Here is a 27,929-nt window from a genome sequence, read left to right as displayed (position 1 = left end):
TTCAGCAGCCATAAGCATTAAACATCAAATGACTTGCTTGATCAAACCCTTATTTTATTGCCACGATCAAACAATCGGACTTAAACATTCGCATGCAAATGGAGGAATAACAATGAGTTCACTGATTGCTTTTCTCACACAGGGAACTCACAAGTGCAGGTGCCACAGCTTGTAGGATTACTCGTGCATGACTGTAAGGATGAAACCAAAAAAAAAATATGTTACAGAAAACATAAAAGTTCGAGGTTATTTAAAAATAGAATACTCAACGGGCATCTGTCTGTTTATTATTATGATCATTCAAGATGGCGTAGGTTGTATATATACATCAAACTAGAATTGTTTTCAAATTTCACATTATATTTCCCGTTGTACACTGAACATAGTAAGCTTAAGGAAACATGTGTAAGAGTATTTGTCGAATTGTTTTAATATTGTTACTTTGCACATTTAGCGTACAGCTTAATACGCGTGTATTATTAGACCACAATGTCCAGTAATTGTGTAAAAAACATAAGTGCTCCTTGTGTAACATCATTTTCATATTCTGTGTAATAGTGCTTGAACTCGCCCTTAAATTACAAAAATCATGTTTGAATGGTTATAGGTCTACCTTCGGCACTTTCGATTAAAAAATTACAAGTATTAACTTTATCAAGTCCTCTATTTAACGGTATAACAATCAATCAATATTTATTTTCTAAACAAACTCGGGCATTTTGCTGATGCAATAACGTTAACCTTCCGATAGTTCTATATGTCGAGGAAAAAATCAAGATGGTCATTCATCACAGAGATAAACCATTCTGCACTAGCAAAACCGTTCAATCCATATTAATCACCTTATTGTCTTTGTTGATTGCCAGAGTCGTGTATCGTGGATTTACTATATTAACGGGTTCTACGACTTCCTTACAACGATCGATAAAAAAACGAATGGATCAGGATAGAGTTTCTTGACCAGAGTTTTGAAATAAAAGGAACTCCGATGAATTATATATCCGCTTTCATGATGTCTTTGATTTATATATTTGAGCATTGAGCTCGTATAATATTATAATCTCAATAACTCGGGTAGTGGATACATTTACTAATAATTGAGTTTAAACTTCGAAAGATTAGCACACAGCCCCGTTTAAACCATTTTGCTCCGTCTTAACATTTTATTGGTAACAAAAACCTCAAAGGTCAATGCATTTTTTCCGGTTTCTACAAAAGAATATCTTAATTTATAGTTTCATCAGCTATTATCAGAAGACGTCAGAAGCCCAAGTTATAAAAAAGTCTTAGTTTTTAAAGGCCGTCAAATACAGACAAAACACTTCAAATAGCCTAAGGCTGAAACCTAATCCATCTACATATTCCCGTGATTAGAATCTGTAAAAGATAACCTCACTTTAACAGGGAACAAATTATAACAAAAACGTGATCAGATAACCTAAATAAGAATATTTAACTATAGCAGCAAGCAATTATTAAAGGTCAATAATCTTATTTGCATATTAAAATTTGTGACATACTAAATAGAAGCAATTTTGCTCAATTTATAAACGTTTTTTTTTACCGATTCTTGTCCATCTGACTGCAAAATCTGGATACACAGCGTAAAGATAAAATGCATATTTGCACAGAAAATTAAGTTCCATTCAATCGAAAAAAGCCATCGCAACCATATTTGGAGTAAATTAAGTTCACTTCCTTGCTTCCAATTTCGCGTTTGAACGCATATGAAATTGGAATTGACATACAAATATATAATTTTATGAATTTGAATTTATCTTTCGTAAAAACACAAGCACATGCGTAATAGAACACATGCATTAAATTGCTAAATAATACTTAGTCTTAAACATCGACTTGAAAATGTTGTATTACAGTCCTTAAATAATACAAATTTAACTAAGGCACTAACATTATTATTTCGAATAATTAGCAGTATTCAAATGCTTTAATATTGTCTTGATGTTCGCTACATACGACTGTTAAGCTGTTTTCAGTGCAGCGGTACCACTAGTTGCTATTTCGAATTCAAATTCCATATTGTTTTGATGCATTTACTCGCTGTTGCTCCTTATGCTTTAAATACTTTAAATGTCTTCGTGTGTTCTCTACAATATAATAAGAACCTGTTTTCATTGCAACGGTACCACGAACTGCTGCTTATTGTATTATTTATATCACTTTATAAATGGTCTATGTCACAATTACCATGATGAGTCAATGATTGTGAATGTCCAAACAAAATCAACGGTGTATAAAGGCGTAGTGGTTTCTGTTACATTTCCGGGGCATTTATTTACAACATACAGTTTAAATTTAGTCTAATGAATTGTTCGAAAGTGTTTTATTTAACATTTTAGACATATTGTTAATTTCAAAATATTCGAAAAATCGCGAAATTTGACCAAGTTGCCCATGTGTAATGGCTGTCATGGTTGAGTGCACTAAGAACATAACACTTCATACGATTCCATTCAAAGCGTTGGGGTATGGGAAATACTTGACCGATCCGATGTGTGTAATCCTAATAATAAATCTGAGCATAATATTTTACATATGGACTGTTATACCAACTGATTGACATACAATGTTTGAAATTATTTCTATTTTTGTCCAGGAATAAGCCAATCTATGCGAAAATTTCCGAAAACTAGTGGTGCAAGACTGCTGACAAACGATAAGATCGCAGTTATTCATATCTTTGTTCGAAGATTGATGCATTTAGGGGATAAAAGTTTTACTTACGCTTTAAGACAAATGCAATTTTCGGCAGTTTTCTAAACTTTAAGATCAGTTCTATTGAAAGATATCTTGTATGACTGAATTGAAGGCATTGCTACTAAAATCAGCTGATTATGAGAAAAAACTACAACAAATATCAAAATTATCAATCTGTGAGAGTGCAGCTTTAACAAAAAACGCAACGCAATTCTAGATACCAAAAGATTAACCACATCCTTGCAAACTAATTATAGAATAAAACACCAAAGAGATAAAACGCAACCATCCATTTGTCATCGGCTATTAGCATATTTATTGACAAATAAGCCCTTGTTCATTGATGTATTAACCAATCATTATATGGAGGTCATAGACTGCCTAATTAAGCTCATTGGCTGATGTTATACAAGGAAGTACCGCAACTCGGCATTTCAGAATTTCTGATGACAACTGACCAGCATGTCCTGAGATAACCATAACCGCATTAAAGAAACTAATATATGTCCTGGTGTATGTGGAAAAAGTGTACAATTTGAATTCAATATGTGAAATTAAGATGAATTTATTTCGTTGTACAAATACCAATTCTTTGTTTGCGCTAAATAAACCGAAGAGTGTGTTTCACCTAGCGTTAAATAATTATGGATGTCAAAACAGAAATAACTAAGAATTGTATTTAACAATTCAATGCGTGACTTCGAAATATATATGTTATGCAAGTTATAAAATAGATTGTACATTTCACTTCAAAGCAGGTGATTAAGTTGAGAGATTGTGACATAATTTGTTAAAGCATTATATTAATCACCCTCGTTGAAACCGTGTAAGCCCAGAGTGGTGGTTTTGTGTTGATGCGGAAACCAGAGTACCCGGAGGAAACATACTTGTCTGGCTTGGTGACCATCAACCAAAATAGCATGCTCCCAGGCCTAAAATCAAATCTGTGACATGATAATAAGTGAGTGCGCTAATATATGATGGAACTGTATGACGTCGTGTTTAGAAAAAAAATGAAAAACACATATTCATCCTTTTATTTATGGCATGCTTTAATACAAGAAGCAAACAGAAGGCCTTGAGACAATTTCTTTTGTTTCGCATAGAGGATAATTTTACCTTTTAGAAGAAAAGGACACATTTAAGTGGCAACATACTGCAACAGAAAACCCCCGTATATTTAGATATAAAAGTATTATTACAGAGAATATTTTAATGTTGCATGCAATTTAAAGTTAAAGATAACTTCATGTTGTAAAGAGCAATACATTTTAATTTAAGGAATGGCTTAGTCAGACAGACTGATTTTATTTTATTTTATTTTTTTTATTTCTGTACATAACAGTTGAAAAAAAACTGTGTAAAACAGTTAAATTTATAAGCCAATTAGACGTACTAGATCGCTCATGTTTTTGAGTTATTAGAGACGAAGTAGTATCTAATGATATAAATATAACACCAGCATTGATATAAATGAAGCAATTAATATTCCAGGAGTGACCCAAAATATTGTAAACAATGCATTGAGCACAATATTTAAAAGATATATAATAAGATCAGAGCGCTGCAGAGCTAGAACAAACGCTTTTGTGTTGTGGTTGATTCGGTCGATCAATTTGCATAATTAGACAATAACGATTTGATTGAGGGTTGTGAACCTTGCTACATATGTACGTATTATTTCTGGCAAGGTGTGTGCAATATTTGATTCGAATTTCATTAACGATTTTTTAGTAATGGCCAAGGTTGAAGTTTTTACAACGACTCTCAGCCGCTGACAAGGGCAACGACAATAATGCTATGATAAATTTATCTCGACTTTTTTCTTCGAAAAACAAACAAGCTAAACTGTCTAATTCAAAAGCTACAGTTTACAAGATATTTTTGGCTCTATTGCTCAAACCCTTTGGCACCCCTCACTCTCTCAACAGCCAATACTACTTTATTAGTTTTGGAACACATTGATTAACCACGAACTGCTCAACTTCGCATTATGCCTTATGTATCTGGTAACTGCAACTGAGTAGATGCTATCTGACAAACATTTTCCCTCTTTTAGAAGGAAAACCAAGGTACATTGCATGAATCAAAAGAACGAACGTGATGTCTTAAAATTAACATCAAACACAACAACTGCCATCAATTAACCGTTTCTTACGTGATAGTAAGACTATCTGTATAAGGCATTGAATTGAATTGACTAAAAAACGAAAGCATACCAATCGGTTTATAGGGAATCAGTTTGTTTTTGTTTGTTTTGTATGCTCAGTCTTGTTTTCAATCAAGCAGCACGTACTCAGTGTTAAACAAATAAACACAATTATAGTGAAATTCAATTTGCTGATGTTTTCAGGTTTAATTGTATTTGGTTGTTAAAATTTGAAAAACAAATCAAAGAAAACCAAAGGACACACATATTTGCTTACATAAGGTAATCTTTTACTTACATTCGGTTGAGTTTATAAAGAAAGGAAATATAATTCCACAATAAGTTGTAAACTATTTCATAAAATTGTATAGATCTTACGAAGCCCCATCAACACACTGAATACATTCCATTTCCATGATAAGATACAGGCCTGTCAGCATGACACAGGGTTTCCTAACAGAAATACAAATGGAAAACATAAATGTCAAGCCAATAATCATTCCAAAGTAAATTTTTTTAAAGGCCTTCTTTTAAACATTCTAGTCATATTTATGTACTATTTAACCTACCATGCGTTTTTATCATTATTAGCTACCAAACCGCGGCCTATACTTTTTTTCGAAAATTTCAAAAGAAACGATTTTGAAGAAGCTGGCAGTTGAATGCTCAATCTTTTTTAAAAGAGAGAGTGTATTTCCCCATGACGGCATACCCCCTGGAACTCGACCTACAAGGTGTTTTTCGGACCAGCTTCAATCGCTTCTAATGCTTTATTATGTAAATTGGTGAATTTTATAAACACATCTTCGGCAATAGGTAAAATGGCAAAAGGTTGGAGCATTTTCATGTGTTGTTTGTTGCAAGTTGACAAAGGAATGCATGTTCTGTTTGATAAAAAGTTTTTGTTTGGTCAATATAAAATTGATTTGAATAATCAATACAAAAAATCCATATTTAATTGACAAAAGAGCGATGTTACAACTTCTTAACGACATTTCTTTCACTTTCTTAAAAGTTTATGTAGTACACATAGCAAAACCATTTAGGACGTAAAGTACTGCATGTAATTAAGATAAACCGGTTGTAACATGACAAGAAGCCTAGTAAAAGAAGTATGCAAATATATTTCAGGACTTTAATCATCCCTAAGACTGTCAAATTTGACATGGCATTCTTAAACGGTGAGTTATGGATGGGATTGGTGGGTCTTTGGGGCTAAAACCGTATTTTACATGACACTGACATATTATATTTTATTTTCTGTCATTTTGATGTCTGGACCGAAAAGTTGAATAGAAGGTTGGTAATCCTTTTCCTTAGAAGCCACTGCTTTTTACTATGATTAACGTCGCTGTGCATTTGACGCTATAAATTTACACTAACACATAGTTGTCAATAAATGCTTATTGATGCCCGTTTTAATATTTTAAAGACCTTCCTTCAGAGGCGCAAATGAAACTAAATAAGAGAATAAAAACAACAATGATCTGGCCAGTGGTGTAACACTGAAATATACACCCTGTAAAGAGGCAAAATGCAAGGGTCCAAACGAAAATTAACCAGAAACACAAATGTATTAACACCACATATGCAAGCAGACCACACATACATCTTATAAACTTTATCTGGAAGCAGCAATTAAATTTTAAATCTTAAGAGCAACAATGTCAATGCCTCAGGCACTGTATTTGTAAGATATGTGCTTTGAAACGTTTAAGGGGGTTGTGTATTTATTGTTGTCCGCTAATACATCATCTTGTAACGTTAATTCGGTTTGTTTGGGCCCCTTATCTTGTGGCTCTTAATAGGTTTTAATTGTTGGTGGATCTTTTTAAGCAGCGATAAGCATTAAAAATCAAATGATGTTTTCGATTAAACCCGTATTTTATTGCCAAATCAATACTTTAACTAACAGCCTTACAAAGCATTCAAATCAGACTTAAAAAATCGAATGCAAATGGAGGAATAACAATGAGTTCACTGATTGCTTTTCTCACACAGGGAACTCGAAAGTGCGACTGCCACAGCTTGTTATATAACTCGTGCATGAAAATATGTTGAAGCAAAAAAAACAACAAAATGTGACATTCGAGGCTATGTAAAATATAATACTTAACGCACATCAAATTGCTCATTATAGTACAACCAGACTAGATAGCGGTGATTGCATTTATAAATGTTAACTTGATTTGTTACCAAATTTTACATTTATTTCCCGTTGCACACTGAACATAATAAGCTTTAAGAAACATATCAGAGCATTTGTCGGGTAGTTTCAATATTCGTACATTGCAAGTCTAACGCATAGCTCAATGATTATAGAATAATACATGGTTAACCATGGCTTTTGGCTGACAATTGCCCCAGTGGAAAGAATAATATTTTGTCATTTGACAATGATTTAAACTGGTTTTGAAAATTATTTTGGGGAAAAATAAAGGATGTGATTAGCATGAAGTCTATAAGAAGAATAACAAATTGGCTTTGAATGGCATTAGATGTGAAAAGTAACGAGTGACTGGAAATAAAAATAAAAATAAAAACTTTTCCCCCCTATTTTCGTAATTAGACGGCAATATTTCCATTCTTCAAATATAGTCTGTTTTTACATTGGCTATTTTTGACGTTCATTTCAATAGGTGAACACAGCAAGGGTCGACCAAGCCTAGGAGTAGTTGCATAAGAATCTCGGCTTGAATGACCTTAGCCATTTCGCTGGAATATTCAACATTTCTCAGCAGATAAAGTAAAACAAAATACATTAACAAAACATTCCTTGTCACACTGCTTTTTGACTTTCACCGAATGTAAACATCCGGAACGGTTCAAGGTAGTACTCGTTATTGATACTCGGAAGGTGGCATTAATGGTAAAACTAATTTCACATTTCTTGCACCGATAGAACAAGCTTCCCGTTTTAATCCCTAGAGGTTTTAACGTTTTTCTTATATAAATGTTTGCAAACCATGTATTTGACGTTTTGAACGTTAATCGCCCCCCGTGCTGTGTAATCTCATGGCTGAAAACGATAATCATTTGTGCTAGAACAAATTTCTATGGAAAAATTTGCGTATAAATAGTAACATGTGTATTATATATGCGTGTATTTTTCGACAACAATGTAGAGTAATTGTGTTTAAGACCGTTTTGCACATTGTGTAACGTTAGTTTCATAGTTTGTATAAATAGTGCGTAGACTCGCCTTTAAATTTAGGGAAATAGCATGCGAGAATGGATCTAACTTCAGTACTTGTGATTTCAAAACTACACATATAAACTTTAAACAGTCCTGTTTTTAACGGTATAACAATCAAATAAATGTATTTTTCCTAAATAAAATTTCGATATGGCCATTTAGTGGATGAAAATAACGCAAAGCCTTCTTCCATATCTTCTTTTCTCAAAACATTTCAGATAGGTATATTTGTCGAAGAAAAAAATCAGGAAAGTCATTCATCACAGCGATAAACAATGCTGCACGAGGAAAACCGTTCAATCCTTATTAATCACTCTTATTCTCTTTGCTAATGGCAATAGTCGTGTATTGTGGATATACTTCATTTACAGATCATATGACTTCTTCACATCGATCGAAAAAAACCTATGAAACAGGGTTGCGTTTCTTGCCCAGATTGTTTTTAATAAAATTAACACCGATGAATGTCTTTGAATTATATATAAGGGCATCGAGGTCGTGTTATCTTAATAACTCTGATAGTTGGAACATTTACTTTTACGTCTTTCAATGTTTCGGCTTTTTATCTGTGTAGATAAATACACAAATGAATCAACATTCGATTAACATTCATCAATTCAAAGATACCTAGACAATGCTGATATAACATTTAATGGAGGTAAAGTTATATTTATTCATATCACCAAAACTGTCGGAATATTTTCTCTTAATGTGCACAATTGTATTCATGTTTGTTTACTTTGATTTGTATATAAATGTGTTTTTCAGTTTAAATTACAAACCATTAACAAACAACCCATTTGTATACATTGTTTGCCGTCTTAACATTGTATTGTTCAATTCTCATAAATGCACTAAAAGGTAAATGCATTTGTTTTATTTGTAGCTGTTACTAGAAAAGAAGAGGTCAAAAGCCTTATAAGTTAAAAATAATGTCTACGATATTTATGGCCAAATAGGAACTTTACATTATAAATGGCTTAAATCTTATTCGTCTACATACTCCCGTGACTAGAATCTTTAAAAAAGAACCTCTCTGTAACAAGGAATCAATTATAGCACAAACGTGATTAGATTGCCTGAAGCAGAACATTTAACCATAGCAGAAAACATTTATTAAAGGCAAATTATCATATTTGCATATCATATCGTTGATGACGAACTAAATAGAGGCAATTTTGCTCAATTTATGAATGTTTTTATGACCTTTTCTTGTCCTTGTTATTTCATAATCTTGAGACAACACGTAAAGATAAAATGAATCTTTGCAAATGACATTAAGTTCCATTCACTCGAAAAAAGGCCATCTTAAACATATTTGGAGTGAATTCAGTTATGTTCCTTGTGAACACTTCCGCGTTTGAATGTAAATGTTATTTGAACTAAAACCTCAAAACACATACACGTGAGTGCAATAACACATGCTTTATACTTGCTTATATTTCAGTCCTTAAATAATACAATACGAACGATAGAGGACGTAATTAATAAGCAACTTAGAACTTAAACTATAGATTCAGATCAGAAAATGTGTTTTGATTGGCCTTTACATTTAGCTGACCAATAAGCTAAATGGAATCACTGAGGCATGTCTAAGGATAATGATGAGAACAGTGTTGAATACTGGCCCAGGAACAAACTCATATTTCCATTGTTGCATTGTTGTTAAAAAAGCTCAACATTTAATATTTGACAATTGTGCTACGTGTCTGCGATAGTGATACTTTACGTAGCACTAGGACGTGTTATTTTTGTTCATTTTCCATTTATTGGTATTATCTCGGGGGCATCGTAATAAATAATTACTTACTAGTTTAAATGTCGTAAATTATTAGTTGTTTGCAGGGAATTGTTACCAAAAGTTGCAGTTTACGCTTGAAATGCTTTCATTTGTCTGGATGTTCGCTACATGCAAATATTCAGCTATTTGCAGTGCAGCGGTACCACTAGTTGCTGTTTATAGTTTGAATACTTTCACATTGCCCTGATGCATTCTGTACATAATAAAAACTGACATGGTGAATGGCAAAACAATACCATCTGTATTCACAGGCGTAGTGGTGTCTGTGTTATTTCCGAGGCATTTGCTTACTTTCTGTCAGCTGTGAAGCTACGTTAAGTTTCATCGAGGATTTGTCCTTTTGTTGTTGAACTATTGTGGTTCATAATGCTAGCTCAGCAAAGTATGTGTGTATTGACCGAGAAAGCCTCGTTTTCAGTTAAAACAATTTTCTTAAATATACTTCAAATCCTATAAATGGTTTGAAAGTGTTTTATTTTTTGTTTTAGAAACATTATTCAATTCAAAATATTTGAAAAATATCGATTTTCAACCAAGTTGTCCATGTGTATTGGTTGTCATGGTTGACTGCACATGGAACATTACAGTTCAGACGAGTCCATTTAAAGTATTGGGGTTTGGATTTTTTGTTTTCCCGAGCTAATGCGTATAAACTTAATAATACAAATGCTTATAGTTTATACATTTGTACTGTTAAATTACCTGATTTCTTTCAAAAGTTTGACATTATTTTCTGATTCAAGTTTATTTGGGTGTCGTTTTGGAACCAGAGGACTTTTTGAATATAGGGCAGTTTCTGATATTTTGTAAATTCTGAGATTCTTCAAAACAATTTCATCACGTAATAGAGTTAAAAAATAAACATGACTTGCGAATGATCTCTGGTTTACATGATCGATGTTAACATGTATGTTGTGCACGAAATCCTGAATAAATACGCGTTCGATAGCAGAGGCAGTGAATAAAATATCTAAAAGATAAACATTTTATTCATTTTTTCTTCCAACAGACAAAGTCTTACGCTAACGCTTATAAGGCCTCCCATCATAAAAAATAGATTTGCTCTTTTTCAGGAGCGTGCCTTAGCTGTGTTCGGTGTTTCTCGTACCACGAGCCTCGATGCTACAAGGGTGACCTTGCCCCCAAACCCTGCTCAACAAACCAAACCCACTGCGTCAAGTACGAGGCAAAACACAAGGACAGTAAGTCATCGGACGGTTTGACGATTTTCACTAGAGTGTGATTGATGAATTGGTGTAAATATGTCAAATAAAAACCAGAATTCCGTTATGTTAAAAACATTGATTGATAGATGTAACTTATATACAATCATGTTTAAGTGTCACAGTGACTGTTTACACTGTATATCAACAATAAAAGGCGGGTAATATTAAGGGTTAAACATAGATTCGTATCGTCCTAAGTATCTCATAATGGGTGAGGTGTAATACGTTGTATACAATGATATCTTAATGACACGCATGATGACTACAGATTTATACAGAACAGGCGCCGGCCACTTGTGCATTGTATCTGCAATTTTACTCTTATTTATCAAGCTTTACTGATAATCATTGTTTTAAACACCTAGAAACGATTGAGGATATATTTTTACCAAAGTAAGCCAAATTACATTAAAAAAACAACATCAATATGACAGACTGATATTTCGCACCCATGGTGTCCCTCTAAATAGCTTAAGCTAGCCTGTAATCCAGAACGATTGGTACATTGTTTAACTGTTGTTACGAGATTTATGTATAGTTACATAGGAAAAGTACACTGTCAGCGTTACTGTACGTATTTCTTTACTAACTATATTTCTTCACGCAGTGCCGTCAGACTTTGTGAACCGTGACTGTTACCGTGGCGACGATGTGAAACCTCACTGTACAGTACAAAAGCATGATGGGAAGAATATACAAGTCTGCTCGGACTTTTGTGACTATGACGGATGTAACTCCGCCCCAACAACACATTGCTCAGGCGCCTTTATCGCTCTCTTGGCCTCTTTAATAACTTCATCACCGTATTTGTTCAATTATGTGCACCGATAGCCTTATTTGATAAAACATTGTGTAAAACATGAGTATGGCTAATTGTGTGTACGGCCTTTACGAAACTGACATTTGAACTATATTTGTTTTGAACTTGTCATAAATACTGCACCGACAATCCGAGTTATTGAAATAATACACCAAAGCCTCAGGGCGACTGAATAATTTCAATCACAAGAATAGTGGGTGGTGTTTTTTACTATGTTGTCAATGACAACGATCAACTAGCGTTCAGTATAAGTGAATATCCTTGTAATGTGTTCGCATGTAAGTTACTGAACAGCTCAGCTCCGCCTACTTGCCATTGAATCGATATGGGGGTTATGTCAAGTACAGAAAAAAACAAACAAAGAATTCATTCCCAAACATGTTACAAATAAAGTATATAGTGTTTATATGTATAAAGATTATGTGTTTTACATGTATGTTAAATGGTAATTTTAGTGTTTTATGTACAATATATGCGGTATCATGTATAATATTTACACGTATGTATAATAGTCAAGTGGACAAGCATTAAATCGAAAAAGTTATTATTAAAATTATGAAGTTAAACATTGTAGACATTTATGCATTTGATAGCACATACACATAACCTGTTTTATATAGGCTGTTCTAAGAACAACTTTAACTGAAATATTGTTTGTTTCATGAGTTAAAATGTCTTATTTGATAAACGTGTAACGTATAGGGCAACACAAACACATATTTAGGTTGGATTATTAAAAGAACAAAGCTCATCCACTCCTTGTTCGCATTACTTTGTATATTGATGTTGTATTTGATTGTGACTGTTGGTTATGTTAACATGTTTTATATTGAAAATTCAATTTCACTATTCACTATTTCACTATTACGTTAATCTTTTTTTTAATCAATATTTCATACAACAGTAAGAAATAGCGATATTTTTTCTGTAGCGGTAAAACATTTAGGTTTCGATTAGACCATATATTTTCAAGTAATATTTCATGTAATTAATGTCTAAAATTTATTATATAATAAAGATTCAATTCAGCGTCAGGATTCGAAATCGACAGCTCTGAAATGCTTAACCAGACTGCTAAAGATTTTACCACAGTAGAAGCTACACATGTATATGTAACACATGTTCTTATGAATACAAATCATTCCTGTATCGGAATAGTTAAGGTTGCGGCAAATGCTGTAGCATTTAAATTTGTTTGCTTAATGCTGCAGATAAATTGAACATTCTACATGATGAATATCCTGTATGAATACATTACTTTTTGGTAAATAAACATGTTCTTGAAAGAAGTTACACAAGTTTTTCTTTATTTATTCGAAATTAAAACGTATTAAATGACCACCGCTGAGTAACTGACTTGAATAATTGCTGAGACGGGAAATATTCCAGCTAATGAAGACCATTAACGTTGCTTTCATCATTGAATACACAGACATCTTTAATTCCATATAGAAAATAATCATGAAAAACATCACACAATCGGCGTTCACTTTACAGAACATATATCTTGACAACTGCGTTTCAGACAATTCTATCGCGATATTTAGTTGCGAACAACAATAAGTGATGTGATGGTTGAAAGCAAAACGTTGTCGGGGTCTTCACCAATCCATCATGAGACCAGGAAGGAGTAACGAAAGGAAATTAATCTTTCAGCCGATGTTTTCCCGGAAAGAAAGTGATCCAAGGTGCAAGAATAACAGCCTTCTGTCTGACAAAGCAATCTTCTTTTGTCCATTTTTTTTGTCATCTTAGGAAGATTAAAACAAAAAAAAAATATTAAAATGGATATTGATTTTTCACGTTTCTCACTTAATGAAAATAAGTTGTCTTTTCACTATCGAGGCTGATAAATTCATCAATAAAAATGTAATTAATCGAAAAATGTTCTTGAAATATGAATGCATAAACATTTCTTGCACGAACAAAATTTTATAGCTGCCCTCTTCACTTTTTATTTACTCGCTCTTGCACAGGCAAATTGTTCGAAAACAACGTTTGTATAAGCGCAATAAAACAAAAAGCAATACTTTGCATTAAAATGAAATACAACGGCGATAACCTCGTTCACATACGCCTTTGGCAGTATTACTGTAGTTTTGAATCTAGTGTATTGGTAATTTGAAATTTAATTTCGTAGGTTGTAAGGAATTCGTGTTCGTATATGCAACCCCTTAGAACTTTAGTAATAAATTAAATATCGAACACATTCTGACTTGATCGAGTCATAATATACTCATTTCACATTATGTTTGCTTTTCTTCACGTTCTAAAACATCGTTCAAATTCGATCAAATGTAAGTATGAGTTAACACATTATTTTTCACCCATTGATGTTGTTGCTGGTGTGTTTTCTGGGATAAGTCAGCATTCAAAACTATCAAAATTTGAATGAAACGTTTTGAATTTAGGGAAGACCTTGTAGGCGTAACTTTGGCCTGCAAAACTATAAAACAGTAGGTTGCTACGAATTCAATATGTGCATTGAAATCGTGTTTTCTTAATACTTTTGCTTATTAGGAGGACATTTTATAACTGCAATAAACCACGTGCAGACTCGTAAGGTAACCTATCCTGTGCAATTTATATTCAACATTAAAGCACTTGAAGTGATTCTTAAATTCGTATACTGACATTTTATAGGCTTTAGCAAATGTATATATTAGTAAAAGAGTGTCTCTAATTTGTTGAAAGCTTTGCTTTAAGTACATTAGTCAATGATAAACACTGAAAGAAGATTTATAATGTCATAATTCATCAAGTTAGCGATGTTGCTGATAGGTTTCAATCATATGAACCAAGTGTGAGATCATCTTTAACACTAGAATTTAGTTTAAACACAGTCAGTGGCAAACAAACATAACACAGGAGAGCCGCAAGTTAATGTCGTCAATTGTTCGTTTTTAGTTTATTAAAGATCATAACGCTGTACATAAGTTTTCCAAAGTTATGAAACTAGCATCATATGTGCTGTCAGTACGTTTTAGGCTGAACTATATAACGTGGCTTAAAGGATATTTATGAAAAAAGTGAAACTACCGAAGACAATATGACTATGACAATACCTTGGATTTTCTCTTTGGAAACTCCCAGACAACATAACAAGTCTTTGTGAATACTTATGTGAAAAACTACAGAAACCCTAATTTTGGCAATGCTTGGCGGAAGAAGAGTAACCTTGCCAACAAATCGATAAATAAGCCGTAGAACTGAGCCGTTTAAGCGAAAAAAGGGTCCCTGTATGTATGCGTAAAATCCCGGTCCTTGTAGACTTTCTGGTACCGGATCATTTTGGCCTGATACACGCTGAGGAGTAGGCGAGCGTTTGTGTTGACTAATCAATGGCGATGGCCGGTTCCATTGTTTAATCCCTATTCGGGTCTTTGACGAGGTAGTACGGGTATCACAAATTAATTGCTAATTTCGCTAAAAGATATATATAGCTTAAAAAACAAAGTTCATCACCGCAACGAAGAATATGTCATATATTTATTGATTCCAATTATCTTCCGTTTTCAGTTTACTAGAAGACATAACGCATCACATGCATCTGCTCATTTTTTACAACAATAATGAAACGCGCTCTAAATGATACCTCGTAACTACAAACGTGTTTACAAGCCTTTTTGAGACCATAACTTAAGCAAAGTCCAATAGTAGAAGAGAACAAAGCCTGACTTAAGTGGAAAAACCTTGCCAACAAATGAATTATTATGAATCTCAAAGGCGATGATCATAGAAATTTCCTGTTTAAAGCAATATTTACGGGTCCACGTAGCTTTTACTAGGTCATTTTGACCTGATACCCGCTTTGTAATGGACGAGTACTTTAGCCGCTCTATCAGTGGCAACGAACTTGTTGTTAGCACATAGAACTTATGATCAGAGATTCCGTGGTACGAATCACATTCGGTTTTATGTAGATATAATGCTGGTTGATACCAAGAAATGGTAATTCTTCTTAATTTAATTTTATGATTAACAAGTTTTCATTAGTCGATTTCCACTTTCACATTTTTCACTTTCACTTCTTCTTTGAACTTAGATATATGCAATCAGTTAAACGTGTAAAATTGCAAATAGTTATTCACTTAATAATTGAATAGAGCCATGTTTTATGATTTATGTTTTACTAATCGGGACCGCATAGAACAATAATGTATGTTTTGTTGTTGTTGTCTTTGCTGCATTATGATTTCAAATAGTGGACCATCGAATAGTTTAAGAGAGGGATGAGGACATTAAGTCCTTACTGAACAACATTGATTAAGGCATGAAGATTATACTGGGCATGAACTCAGCAGCAATACTACGTAGCAAAGCCTTCGACAAGAGAGAGACAATCGTATACAAAATACGCGAAACCTATACGCCATAAATCACCGTGTTCGATGAGTGTGTGGTTGTTGTTACGTTTTACACGTCTTTCATACAACAATACTCACAGTGATGAGTTATATGGCTTTTGAAGAGGATTCCAAATTACAATATTTTCTGACTGGAAGTTTTAGTAGGAGTTATATGACATCAAGCTAATACATCAGAGTATATCAGTAAAATGTTGATGTAATGGTGAAGACATTTTGACGCCAGACAAATTCAATCACCTAATCTATGTGAGGGATTTGAGGGCGCTAATGGGAAAATATTTAGATAGTGTGCCAAAATGTGGTGCCAATTATCGTCGAAATTGAAATATTTTACAAGGATAATATGAATAATATACATATAACTGCAAAATATTTTCTGCGAATGTAATTATCGTTGCACATAAGAGTAAAATGCTTTTTATAGAGTTTAGACAAACATTTAGATCAAAACGAGAAATACCTTTTAACATATGCAATCAGAGGATTAGAACAGATAAATATTTGGATACCTAAATAGAAACAAACGTTCAGTCTAATGACAAATCCATTATCAAAGGTTTATTTGCTGTAAATCAGCTAAGTCTCGCGAGGGATTAATGTTCGCGATCAACTGTTAACAATATAAATAAATTACATAAGGACGGTTATATGAAAGCATGTTTAGGGATGTTTAACAATTAGAGGTATTCACTCAATTATGATCTTTCAAATAACGATCTTCAATTATGTGTGCCTGAGTTCGACAGTTGCACAAAGAGCCTGCGCGTACATCTAGTGCAACTCCGCCTCAATAACACATTGTTAAGGGTCCATTACCATTCTCCTAGCTTCTATAGTTAAATCACCATTGTTTTTTTTTATCTTGTTCACCGACAGCCTTTGTTGATCAAAATTGTATGTGGACACTTTTAATGCTTATATACGTAGTGTATTGCCAAACGAAACTCACATCTATAAAGTATTTGTAATGGAAGCATACACGGGCGCTTAAGGGCGAGTGTTTAAATTCAAATCACGAGGATAATTGGTGATAAAATGTGTGTACCGTATCGTCAAGGACAATGTTCAATAGCTAACGTGCAGTATTACTGAATATCCTTGTAATTTATTCGCATGCTAGTTACTGAACGGTTAAACTGCGTATTATTCAATTTATTGTAACATTTCCTTATTACAATTCCAATAATGAAGTTGTATAGAATTAAAGTTTAATCTACAATGTAATTGGCATCATTTTTATAATATTCAAGTTGACAAACTTATACACGGATTTGTAGTTCTTTACCCTGTGTAATTTAATTTGTAGAAATATATGCATTTAATATAACAGACACCTTACCTTTTCTATAGTGGGTATTGTAAGAATAACGTCACATCTCAACTAAAATATTGATTTTTATCCTTTCAATTACTTTAGCATTGCTTGTTTATATAAGCTTGTATTTCGTTGTGATTGATATTTTACACACATAAAATATATAATATACATATATTTTTACGGCAGTGTTGCATATACATAATTTATCAAGTTCATTCCAAGAGAGGCAAACATGTTCCATATCAACAGATTTATGTCTCAACATAATAATACTCAATTTGGTTTATAATGGATTGAAAACATATATACCATTGAACAATTATATAGTTAAATTAAATAGTTTGAAACAAATAAAAAGATATAAAACAAATATTTCGAGTTACCAGCAGGATTCGAACTTCGGACCATTTTGCTTCATCAGAACGCTACAACTTAGAATAAAGTTGAAGTTATACATGTTTATGTAAAACAAATCATGATTTTATCAATTTTATAAGCACTGTTACAGTATCAAAAATTCACATGTTTAAGATTATTGCTGTAGATGAAATGAAGATGCTACATAATAACGCTTTCTTTTTTTAATTCTAAAATAAAACCACTATATATGTTGACCAACGCCGAGAACGTGACTTTATTATAGGAATTGAAGAAGCGGGAAATATTTCAGCTTAAGAAAACCATTAACGTTACTTCTATCATTGAATAAACGGACATATTTAATTCAATATAGAAATGAATCCAGAAATAATACATTCGGCGTTGACTAGACAGACTATTAACCTTGCAAATAATGGTTCAGACCATTTCATAGCGATATTCAGGGTCAACAATAGAAGACAAGCAGCTGACAAAAGAAGGAGATGCGGCGGTTGAAAGCAAAACGTTGTTGGAGTCTTCAACAATCCATCAGAAGACAAGGAATGTAATTAATCTTTCAGCTGATAATTTCCCGGAAAGAAACTAGTCCAAGGTGCATGAATGACGTACTTCCATCTGAAAACCAATCTTCTGTGTCTTCTTTTGTCCACATTTTGTCATCTTAGGAAGATAAAAACAAAGATATGAAAGAAGGAATATTGATTTTACACTTTTCTGCCTTAAAGAATACCAGTTTTCTTCCATGTAATATATAATTAAATCGTATGTGTTTTTACCAATGCCGCTTGTACTAAGATCATTGCATTGTTTTTCGCAAGAAATGTGAACATCTACATGCCGAATAGTTTGCAACCTTTCATCTGCAAGTTTTATTTACCATACAAAATCGCTTCAAGTGATTTTAACTTAATTTGAGGTAAATAAACTGACATTTAATGGGTCTCATTAGAAACATATATAAGTAAAAGCATGTCCGTTATTTGTTGATAGCTTTGCTTATAGTATGTCAAATCAATCACGTAAACCATGTATGTGACCATTAGCACTAGATTCGGGCTAACAAACAAACAGTGGCAGAATGTGTAAGTCTGATATATTAAACGCGGCCTTTAGAATAAGTATTACAAATGGTTAAACTACTGAGGATAGAAAGGCTATGACAACACCTTGTCTTTCCTCCCTGAAAAACAATCAAGATAGTCAAACAATTTGAGACCAGATTTTGAGCAAGGTCGATCATTAAAAGACATACAAATAAATAATTGGTAACCGTAGAGCTGATTTAAATGTTGTTGTTCTGTTTAAATTGAAAAAGCTGTATCTCGGACAGAAAGCTTTTAAAAAGCGGATAACGATAGCCTTACTTGTACTGGGCCATGACACACACTGAGGAGTGGGCGAGTGAATTCGCCGATTTATCGGTGGTGATGGTCGAGCGGTACTAGTATCTCACTCTTGATCAGGGGTTCTGTTGTTCGATACCAAGTCGAGATAGTACAGGTTATCACCCTTGAATGGTTAATTGTTGGTAACTACATGTACATCGCAGATTTAAAAAAAATATGTACTAAAGTTCGTTGGTGTGAATATCTTTTTATTAATATCTTCTTCTAATGTTACATGAGGTTCAGCGAAACGCTAAAAAACTGTTATCAATAGCTTTAAAAATTGAACTTTTCTCTTTCATATCTTTCACTAGTTATTTTGCTTTGAGATATTTGCAAACCATATGTGAACATGTATATTGAGTAATTATCAATCGAGTCCCTGGTCACTCATATCTTATTCTCTAACAATGGAATAGTTTGAACTTCCTTGTCGTCGTAAAAATAGCAATCACCAAACAAGCATTTAATTTCATTTATCATCAACGATATTTTATCCTGTGTTGGTAAGATTCTAAGAGTGGAATAATAGGTTTGTGAGAGGGATAAGGAAATCAAGTCCGTTCAGTACAATATTGAATACGAAATGCTCATTAATGTTTAAATGTTTGCTGATTTAGCAAGATTTATGAGAACAAATATATGAGATAAAGTCTATTTGTTGGAGTAATAGATTAGGCATTTAGATACCAGAGGAATTCAACCACCTAACCAATGTCATTAATGTGCAAATTTTGAGATACTTGGTTTGTACATTTGTGCAAAATTATGCGACACAAAATGATGTGAGTAATCATCCGTGTTCATCAGGGGACATTACATATTATTTCGCACATTCTTTCGCCAGAGTTTTAAAACGGTCCATACATGTTTTAGGGCTAAATATTTTACTTACCTTTTGAAACAAATACCATTTTCGGCAGTTTTTGAAATTTAAGGTCATTTATATTGTAAAAAATCTTATATGACTGAATTGAAGGCATTGGCGCCAAATTCGGCTGATTCTGAGACATCTAAAAATATGTCAAAACTGTCAATCTGTGAGATTGCAGCTTTTTAAAAAAACGCGATTCTAAATACCAAAATACAAACGACATCCTTGCAAACTAATTATAAAATAAAACACCAAGGAGATAAACGCACCCATATCCATTTGTCATAGGCGGTGAGCATATTTATTGACAAGTAAACCCTTGATAATTGATTTATTAACCAATTAATATAAGGAGGTCTAGAGCTGTCTAATAAAGATCGTTAGCGGATGTTATACAAGGAATAACCGGAATTGGACATTTCCAAATTTCTGATGACAACCGACCAGCACATCCTGAGATACCCATGACCTACCTTGAGGAAACATATATATGTTCTGGTAAATGTGGAAAAAGTCTGATTTAAAAGTTGAAAAAAGTTAAATATGGGAACTCAACATGTATTTCGTTGTACAAATGCCAATTCTTTGTTCGGATTAAATGAAACAAAGACCGGTTTTAACCATACGTTAAATCATTATTAATATCAATATTTATGCAAAAAGCTACAGAAACAATCTCAGTAGCAAAAAGTTAAACACAAAACTGAGATAATTAAGAATGAAATTAAACAGGTCAATGCGTGACTTTGAAAATTAATATTGCAAAGGTATTAAAATAGAGTGTACATTTTACTTCATAGCAGGTGATTAAGTCACACCTCTTACGAAAACAAGACATAAGAGTTATACTCAGTGGTTTGTGTTGATACGGTAACCTGAGTACAACTTGTCAGGTTTGGTGACCAGTAACAAAACACACATGCTCCAAAGCTTGAAATCGAATCCGTGACATGATAACAGGTAAGTGCGCTTAAACACAAGAAGTTAACACAGAATGCCTTGAGACAATTTCTTCCTTTTTTTGATAGAGGACATGTGTACCTTTTCGTAGAAAAGAAGAAATTTAAGAGGCGACATACTCCAACAAAAAAATCCCGTATATTTGAATATAGACAGAGAATTTTTAAATCCGGCATGCAATTTAAAGTTAAAAATAAATTCATGCTGTAACAAACAATACTTTTCATCTTAGGAATGGCTGAGTCAGACAGACATATCCTATATAAGAATTTATTTCTGTACATAACTGTTAAAAAACTGTGTATCACTCATGTTTATGAGTTATTACAGACAAAGTTGTTTCTAATGATATAAACGTAACGTTGAAAGAAATGAAGCAATTAATATTAAACGAGTGACCCAAAATATCGTGAACAATGCAATGAGCACAAAATTTTAAAGATATGGAATAAAGATCAGAGCACTAAAGAGCTAGAACCAACGCTTTGTGCTGTGGTTGTATCGGTAAATCAATTTGCTTAACTCGATATTAACGATTTAATCAAAGTGAGGGTTAGGGATCTTGCTACAAATGTGCGTATTGTTTCTTGCAACGTGTGTGTAAAGGTTAAATTGAATATCATTAACGATTTACGAAAAATGTCAAAGGTCACAGTTTTTACGATGACGCTCAGCCGCTGACAAGGATAACGACAATTATGATTTGACATTAATACATGTCGCTTTTATTTTTAATAATGTTTTCCTTATTTGTTCCCAGTTTTAGTTCAATGATGCTTTTTATTATGAAACTCTATGATCACACAGTTTTAAACCTTTTAATTTATAAATAATTATAATATTTTAAACAGACTGTGTGGGATGTTTATAGTTTCAAACAATGACTGCATCGTATCTTTGAAAAGTTTTTGCATTAGGTGCTCTGAATTGTATCTCTCGGTCTGCAGATAGAGTTGGGATCTCTAATCTTAGAAGTACTTGGGGTTTACCTATACGTTTATTATTATTTGTTTTATTGATAAGTTTCCCCAAGTTAATGCATATTTTGATAAGATTTACCTTTTGCGTTTTATCTTTATTAAGGATTGTTGGGATAAAAGTGAGGTTTGTGCACATAAACTGGTTTAAACCCCCAGTAAATTTACATTTTACTGACCGTTTCAAGGCGGTACCTAATAATAAACATACCTATTTTTTTCATATATAGAATGTATGCACTGTGCTGTTTGTGGAGTTTTGTGGTGTTCTTCTATGTTTCTTGTTTGTGATTTTATGTAATATGTCTTTGGCGTTGACCAAGTGCCACTAAACCGGGCTTATGTTTAAAGTTTTGCTACTGACTTTTTCCTGTAGCTTTTTGCATAACTATTGAAAATTTACCTCGACTATTTCTTAGAAAAATTAGCTGAAATGTCTCAATTAAAAGCGTCAAATTACAAATATATTTTGGGCTCCATTGCTCAAAACCTTCCAACCCTCACCCCGTCAACAGCCAACACTTCTACAATAATACTTTTATAATACTTTCAGAAAACCACAAGCTGCTTAACTTCGCATTCGGCTTTATGTATCTGGTTACTGCAACTTAGTAGACGTTTTCTGACAAACATTGTGCCTCTTTTAGAAGGAACATCAAGGTACATTGCATGAATAAAAAAACGACCATGTTGTTTAAGGAATAACATAAACCACAACAACTGCCATCAATTAACCGTTTCTTACGTGAAAGTAAGGCCATCTGTATTAGGCATTGACTTGAATTGACTAAAAAACGAAAGCATACCAATCGTTTTATAGGGAATCAGTTTGTGTGTGTTTGTTTTGTATGTTTACTCTAGTTTTCAATCAAACAGCACAAACTCAGGCTAAACAAATAAACACAATTCTAGTAAAATATGATTAAATGCGCAGAATGCATCCTGTGTAATTGTATTTGTTTGTTGAAATATGAAAAACCTTTTTTCAATAAACCCAAAGGACTCCCATATTTGCTCACGTTCGGAAGACTATTAGTTAGAATCGATAGAGTTTACCAAGGAAAAGGAAACTAAAACCACAATCAGAAGTAAACTATTTCATAAAATTGTATAGATCTTACGAAGCCCCATCCACACCCTGAAGAGATTCCATTTCCATGATTAGATACATGCCAGTCAACATTTCAAAGGCTTAACTTACAGCAATACAAATGGAAAACATAAACGTCAAGCTAATAACTCTTCCAAGTAATGTTCTGTAAGCCTCTTTTAACATTCTGGGAATATTAATGTTCTATTTAACTGACCATGCGTTTTTATCATTACTGCATAGCTACCAAACTGCGGACTATACCTTTTTCGAAAAAAAAAAAGATCGCGAAGAAGCTGAGTTGCTCAATCTTGTTAAAAAGAGTGAGTGTATTTCCTCATGACGGATAACCCTCTAGAACTCAGCCTTCGAGTTTTTTTTGGACCATCCTCGATACTTTCTAATTCTAGCATATGTAAATTGGTGAATTTTATAAACATATCTTCGGCAATAGGTAAAATGGAAAAAGGTTGGAGCATTATAATGTGTAGTTTGTTGCATGCTTAAAAAGGAATGCTTGTTCGGCTTAATAAAAATGTTTCATTTGGTCAAAATAAAATTGATTTGGATTGTGAAAATAAAAATCCTTTTTTAATTGACAAAAGCGATGTTATAACTTCTTAGTGAGATAACTTTCACTTTCTTTAAACTTTATGTAGAACAAATAGCTATTATAGTCGTAAAGTACAGCATGGTATTTGGGTAAACCCGTTGTAGCATGACAAGAAGCCTTGCAAAAGAAGTCTACGGATATTTTTCAATACCTTCATCATCCCTAAGACTGTTATATGTGACATGGCTTTCTTAAACGATGAGATATGGGCGGGATTGCTTGGCCTTTTTTGGATGCAGCCATATTTTACATGACACTGACATATTATGTTTTATCTTTTTGTCAGTTTTATGTCGGGACCGAAAAATGTGATTGGTAACAATTTTGAATTAGTGACTGAAATCAAAGAAACAGAACACGTGATACGTTTTAAATTGGCATGATGCCGAATCACATCATTTTCAAATGAATTTCCATTACCGTTCAATCAATGGAGATATTTACTAATCGCATCATAAACTTTGACTTTGATTCAATATGTCAATTTGGTCAACAATGAAGGAAATTATCGAAGACAATCGCAGTTTCATTATGGTCAAATCAATTGGTAAAATTCTAGCATTCTTTGATGAACAAATACGTCCCAATTTTAAATGAATTTAATGTTGTTAATGCTTTGTTAATTGCTTACAAGCCACTGCCTTCATCCATGATATAAGGTCGCTGTTCCTTTGACGTCATGAGCCTACACTAAATTACAGTAATCGATAAATGCCCGGTTTTATAAATACTTTTCCTCCTTCAGAAGCACAAAGGAAATCCAATAAAACAATGAAAACTACAGGGACAAGGCTAGTGGTGTAACATTCAAATATAAACCCCGTTTAGAGGCAAAATGCAAGGGCCCAAACGATAATGAACTTGAAACACAAACGTATTAACACCATATACGCAAACATACCACACCTGCATCAAATACCTTAACTTAATCTGGAAGCAGCAATCCAATTTGATTGAAATCGTTCCTTAGTAAGTATATAAGTGCAACACTGTCATTGCTTCAGATACAAAAAGTTGAATGTTCAAGAGGAGGATTGCGAATTGCTGCATTTGTAAGATATATGGATATATGCTTAAAACCTTTAAGGCGGGTAATATTTATTGTTTTCCGCTAATACATCATCTTGAAACGGTTATTCGTTGATTTTTTGGGTGCACTTTGTGCCCCTTAACAGGTTTTTATTGTTCGTTTATCCTTTTCATCACCAAATAAGCATTAAAATCAAATGACGTCCTTGATAAAACCCGTATTTTATTGCCACGATCAATACTTCAACTAAGAGCCTTGCAAAGCATGCAAATCAGACTTAAATAATCGCATGCAAATGGAGGAATAACAATGAGTTCACTGATTGCTTTTCTCACACAGGGAAATCACTAGTGCGGGTGCCACAGCTTGTTATATTACTCGTGCATGACTGTTTATTGAAGCAAAACAACATTTGATGTAACAGAAAACATAGAAATTCGAGGCTATTTAAAAAAAAGAATACTCACATTGATCTGTTAATTATAGTACGATAAGACAGATGAAGTTAGTACTTATATATATCAAACTAGACTTGCTTTCAAATTTCACATTGTTTCCCGTTGTACACTGAACATAGTGAGATTTACGAAACATATCTAAGAGTATTTGTCGGATAGTTTCAATATTCTTAATTTGCACATTTAACGTATAGCTCAGTAAGTGTGTTTTATTCGACAACAATTTCAAGTAAGTATTTAATAACATATTACTCCTTGTGCAACATCATTTTCATACGCAGTGTTAAAAGTGCTTAAACTCGCCTTTACATTTTAAAACGACATGTTAGAATGGAAATAGGTCTACCTTCTTATTTAATGGTATAACAATCAATTAATATTTATTTTCTAAACAAAACTCGGCCAATTTGCTGATGCAAATAACGTTAACCTTTATTCCACATATTTTATGCTCCAAAACACTCCCTATAGTTCTATTTGTCGAGGAAAAATCTAGATGATCATTCATCACAGAGATAAACCATTCCGTACGAGGAAAACCGTTCCATCCATATTAATCACCTTTATTGTCTTTGTTGATTGCAAGAGTCGTGTATCGTGGATTTACTTTATTAAAGGATTGATCTACGACTTCCTTGCTACGATCGATAAAAACACCCGTATGGACCAGGAAAAAGTTTCTTGGCCAGAGTTTTGAACTAAAAAGAACACCGATGAATTATACATACGCTTTCGTGATGTCCCTGATTTATATATTTAATCATTGAGCTCGTATATAATCTCAATAACTCGGGTAGTGGATACAGTTACTAATAATAAAGTTTAGACTACAAAACATTAACAAGCAACTCCGTTTAAAACATTGTGCGCCGTCTTAACATTTTATTGGTATTAAAAACCTCAAATGTCAATGCATTTTTTACAGTTTCTACAAAAGAATTTCTTAATTTATAGTTTCATCAGCTATTATCAGAAGATATCAGAAGCCTGATAAGTTATAACAAAGGCTTAGTTTTTAAGACCGACAGAAGGCACTACACTCCAAGTAGGCTGAAACCTAATCCATCTACATACTCCCGTGACTAGAATCTGTAAAAGATAACCTCATTATAACAAGGAACAAATTATAGCACAAACGTGACCAGATTGCCTGAATAAGAACATTTTACTACAGCAGCAAACACAATTTTAAGGTGAATCATCATTTTGTTCATATTATAATTGTAACAAACTACATAGAAGCAATTTTGCTCAATTTATAAACGTTTATTTTACCAATTCTTGTCCATCTGACTGCACAATTTGGATACTTAGGTAAAGATAAAATGCATCTTTGCACAGAAAGTTAAATTCCATTCAATCGCAAAAAACCCATCTGAAACATATTTGGAGTGAATAAAGTTCACTTCCTTGCTTCCAATTTTGCGTTTGAGCGCAAATGAAATTTGAATTGACATACAAAGATATAATTAAATGAAGTTGATTTATCTTTTGTACAACACAAACACATGTATAAAAAAACAAATTCGTTAAATTTGCAAAGTATTAAGTCTTAAACGCGTCAAACTCGATTTGAAAATGTTGTATTTAAGTCATTATATATTACAAAATAAACCTCACGTACTTACAGTATTATTTTGAATGCCCTGAATAATAAGCACTTTGCAGTGAATCGGTACCACGAGTTGCTGTTCACCCTTTAAATACTTTCATTTTGTCTTGATGTTTGCAACATGCAAGTATTTAGCTGGTGTCAGTGCAGCGGTACCACTAGTTGCTGTTTCGAATTTAGATACTTTCATTTTGTCCTGATGCATACGCTGGCTGTTGCTATTTATGCTTTAAATACTTTAATTGTCTTCATGTATTATCTACATTATAACAAGAACTTGTTTTCATTGTCACGTTATCACAAACTGCTGCTTATAACATTATTTTTATCATTTTATATATGGTATCTGTCACTAATACCGTGATCAGTCAATGATCACGAATGTCCAAACAAAACCAACGGTGTACAAAGGCGTATTGATTTCTGTGTCATTTCCGGGGCATTTAATTACTTACTGTCACCTATTAAACTTACAAAAGTTTTATCTTTTACATTTTCGTTGAACTATTGCAATCTATTATGCTGGCTAAGCAAGTAATATGTGTGTTGACGTTGACTCATGACAAGCCTCTTTTTCAGTTCGAAAATTTAACTTAAATACCCTTAAATAAGAACTTGTGAATGGTTGTACTGTATGTTTTAGAAATATCGTTAAATTCAAAATATTCGAAATTTTCGAAGTTCCTCATGTGTAATGGCAGTCATGGTTGAGTGCATTTAGAATATAAACCTCCAAACGAGGCCATTAAATGCTTTGGGAGATAGGGAATGGTTGTCCGAAAATAATAAAACTGCACCTTATGTTGTACATATGAACTGTTAAAACACCTGTTTTCCTTAAAATATTTGAATTATTTTTATCTGGAATGAGCCAATTTTTGCGTAAATGTCTGCAAACCATTGATACAAGACTGCTGACCAACGATAAGATGGCAGTTATTTATATCTATG

The 27,929-nt window shown here is 33.1% G+C and overlaps 1 protein-coding gene across 1 annotated transcript in view; it reads left to right on the top strand.

The window, feature by feature from the left end:
• LOC128224478 (uncharacterized) overlaps positions 1 to 13,178 on the top strand; it is a 46,502-nt gene extending 33,324 nt beyond the window's left edge. Inside the window, exons 2-3 of the mRNA XM_052934323.1 lie at positions 10,938 to 11,066; positions 11,698 to 13,178. Of these exons, the coding sequence (XP_052790283.1) occupies positions 10,938 to 11,066; positions 11,698 to 11,921 (353 nt within the window). The 3' untranslated portion in view covers positions 11,922 to 13,178. The remainder of the gene's footprint in view (positions 1 to 10,937; positions 11,067 to 11,697) is intronic.
• The last annotated feature ends 14,751 nt before the right edge of the window (positions 13,179 to 27,929 follow it).

The sequence above is a fragment of the Mya arenaria genome, chromosome 2 (genome assembly GCF_026914265.1).
Source record: "Mya arenaria isolate MELC-2E11 chromosome 2, ASM2691426v1".
Classification (NCBI taxonomy): domain Eukaryota; kingdom Metazoa; phylum Mollusca; class Bivalvia; order Myida; family Myidae; genus Mya; species Mya arenaria.
This window is presented reverse-complemented; position numbering and strand designations above follow the sequence as displayed.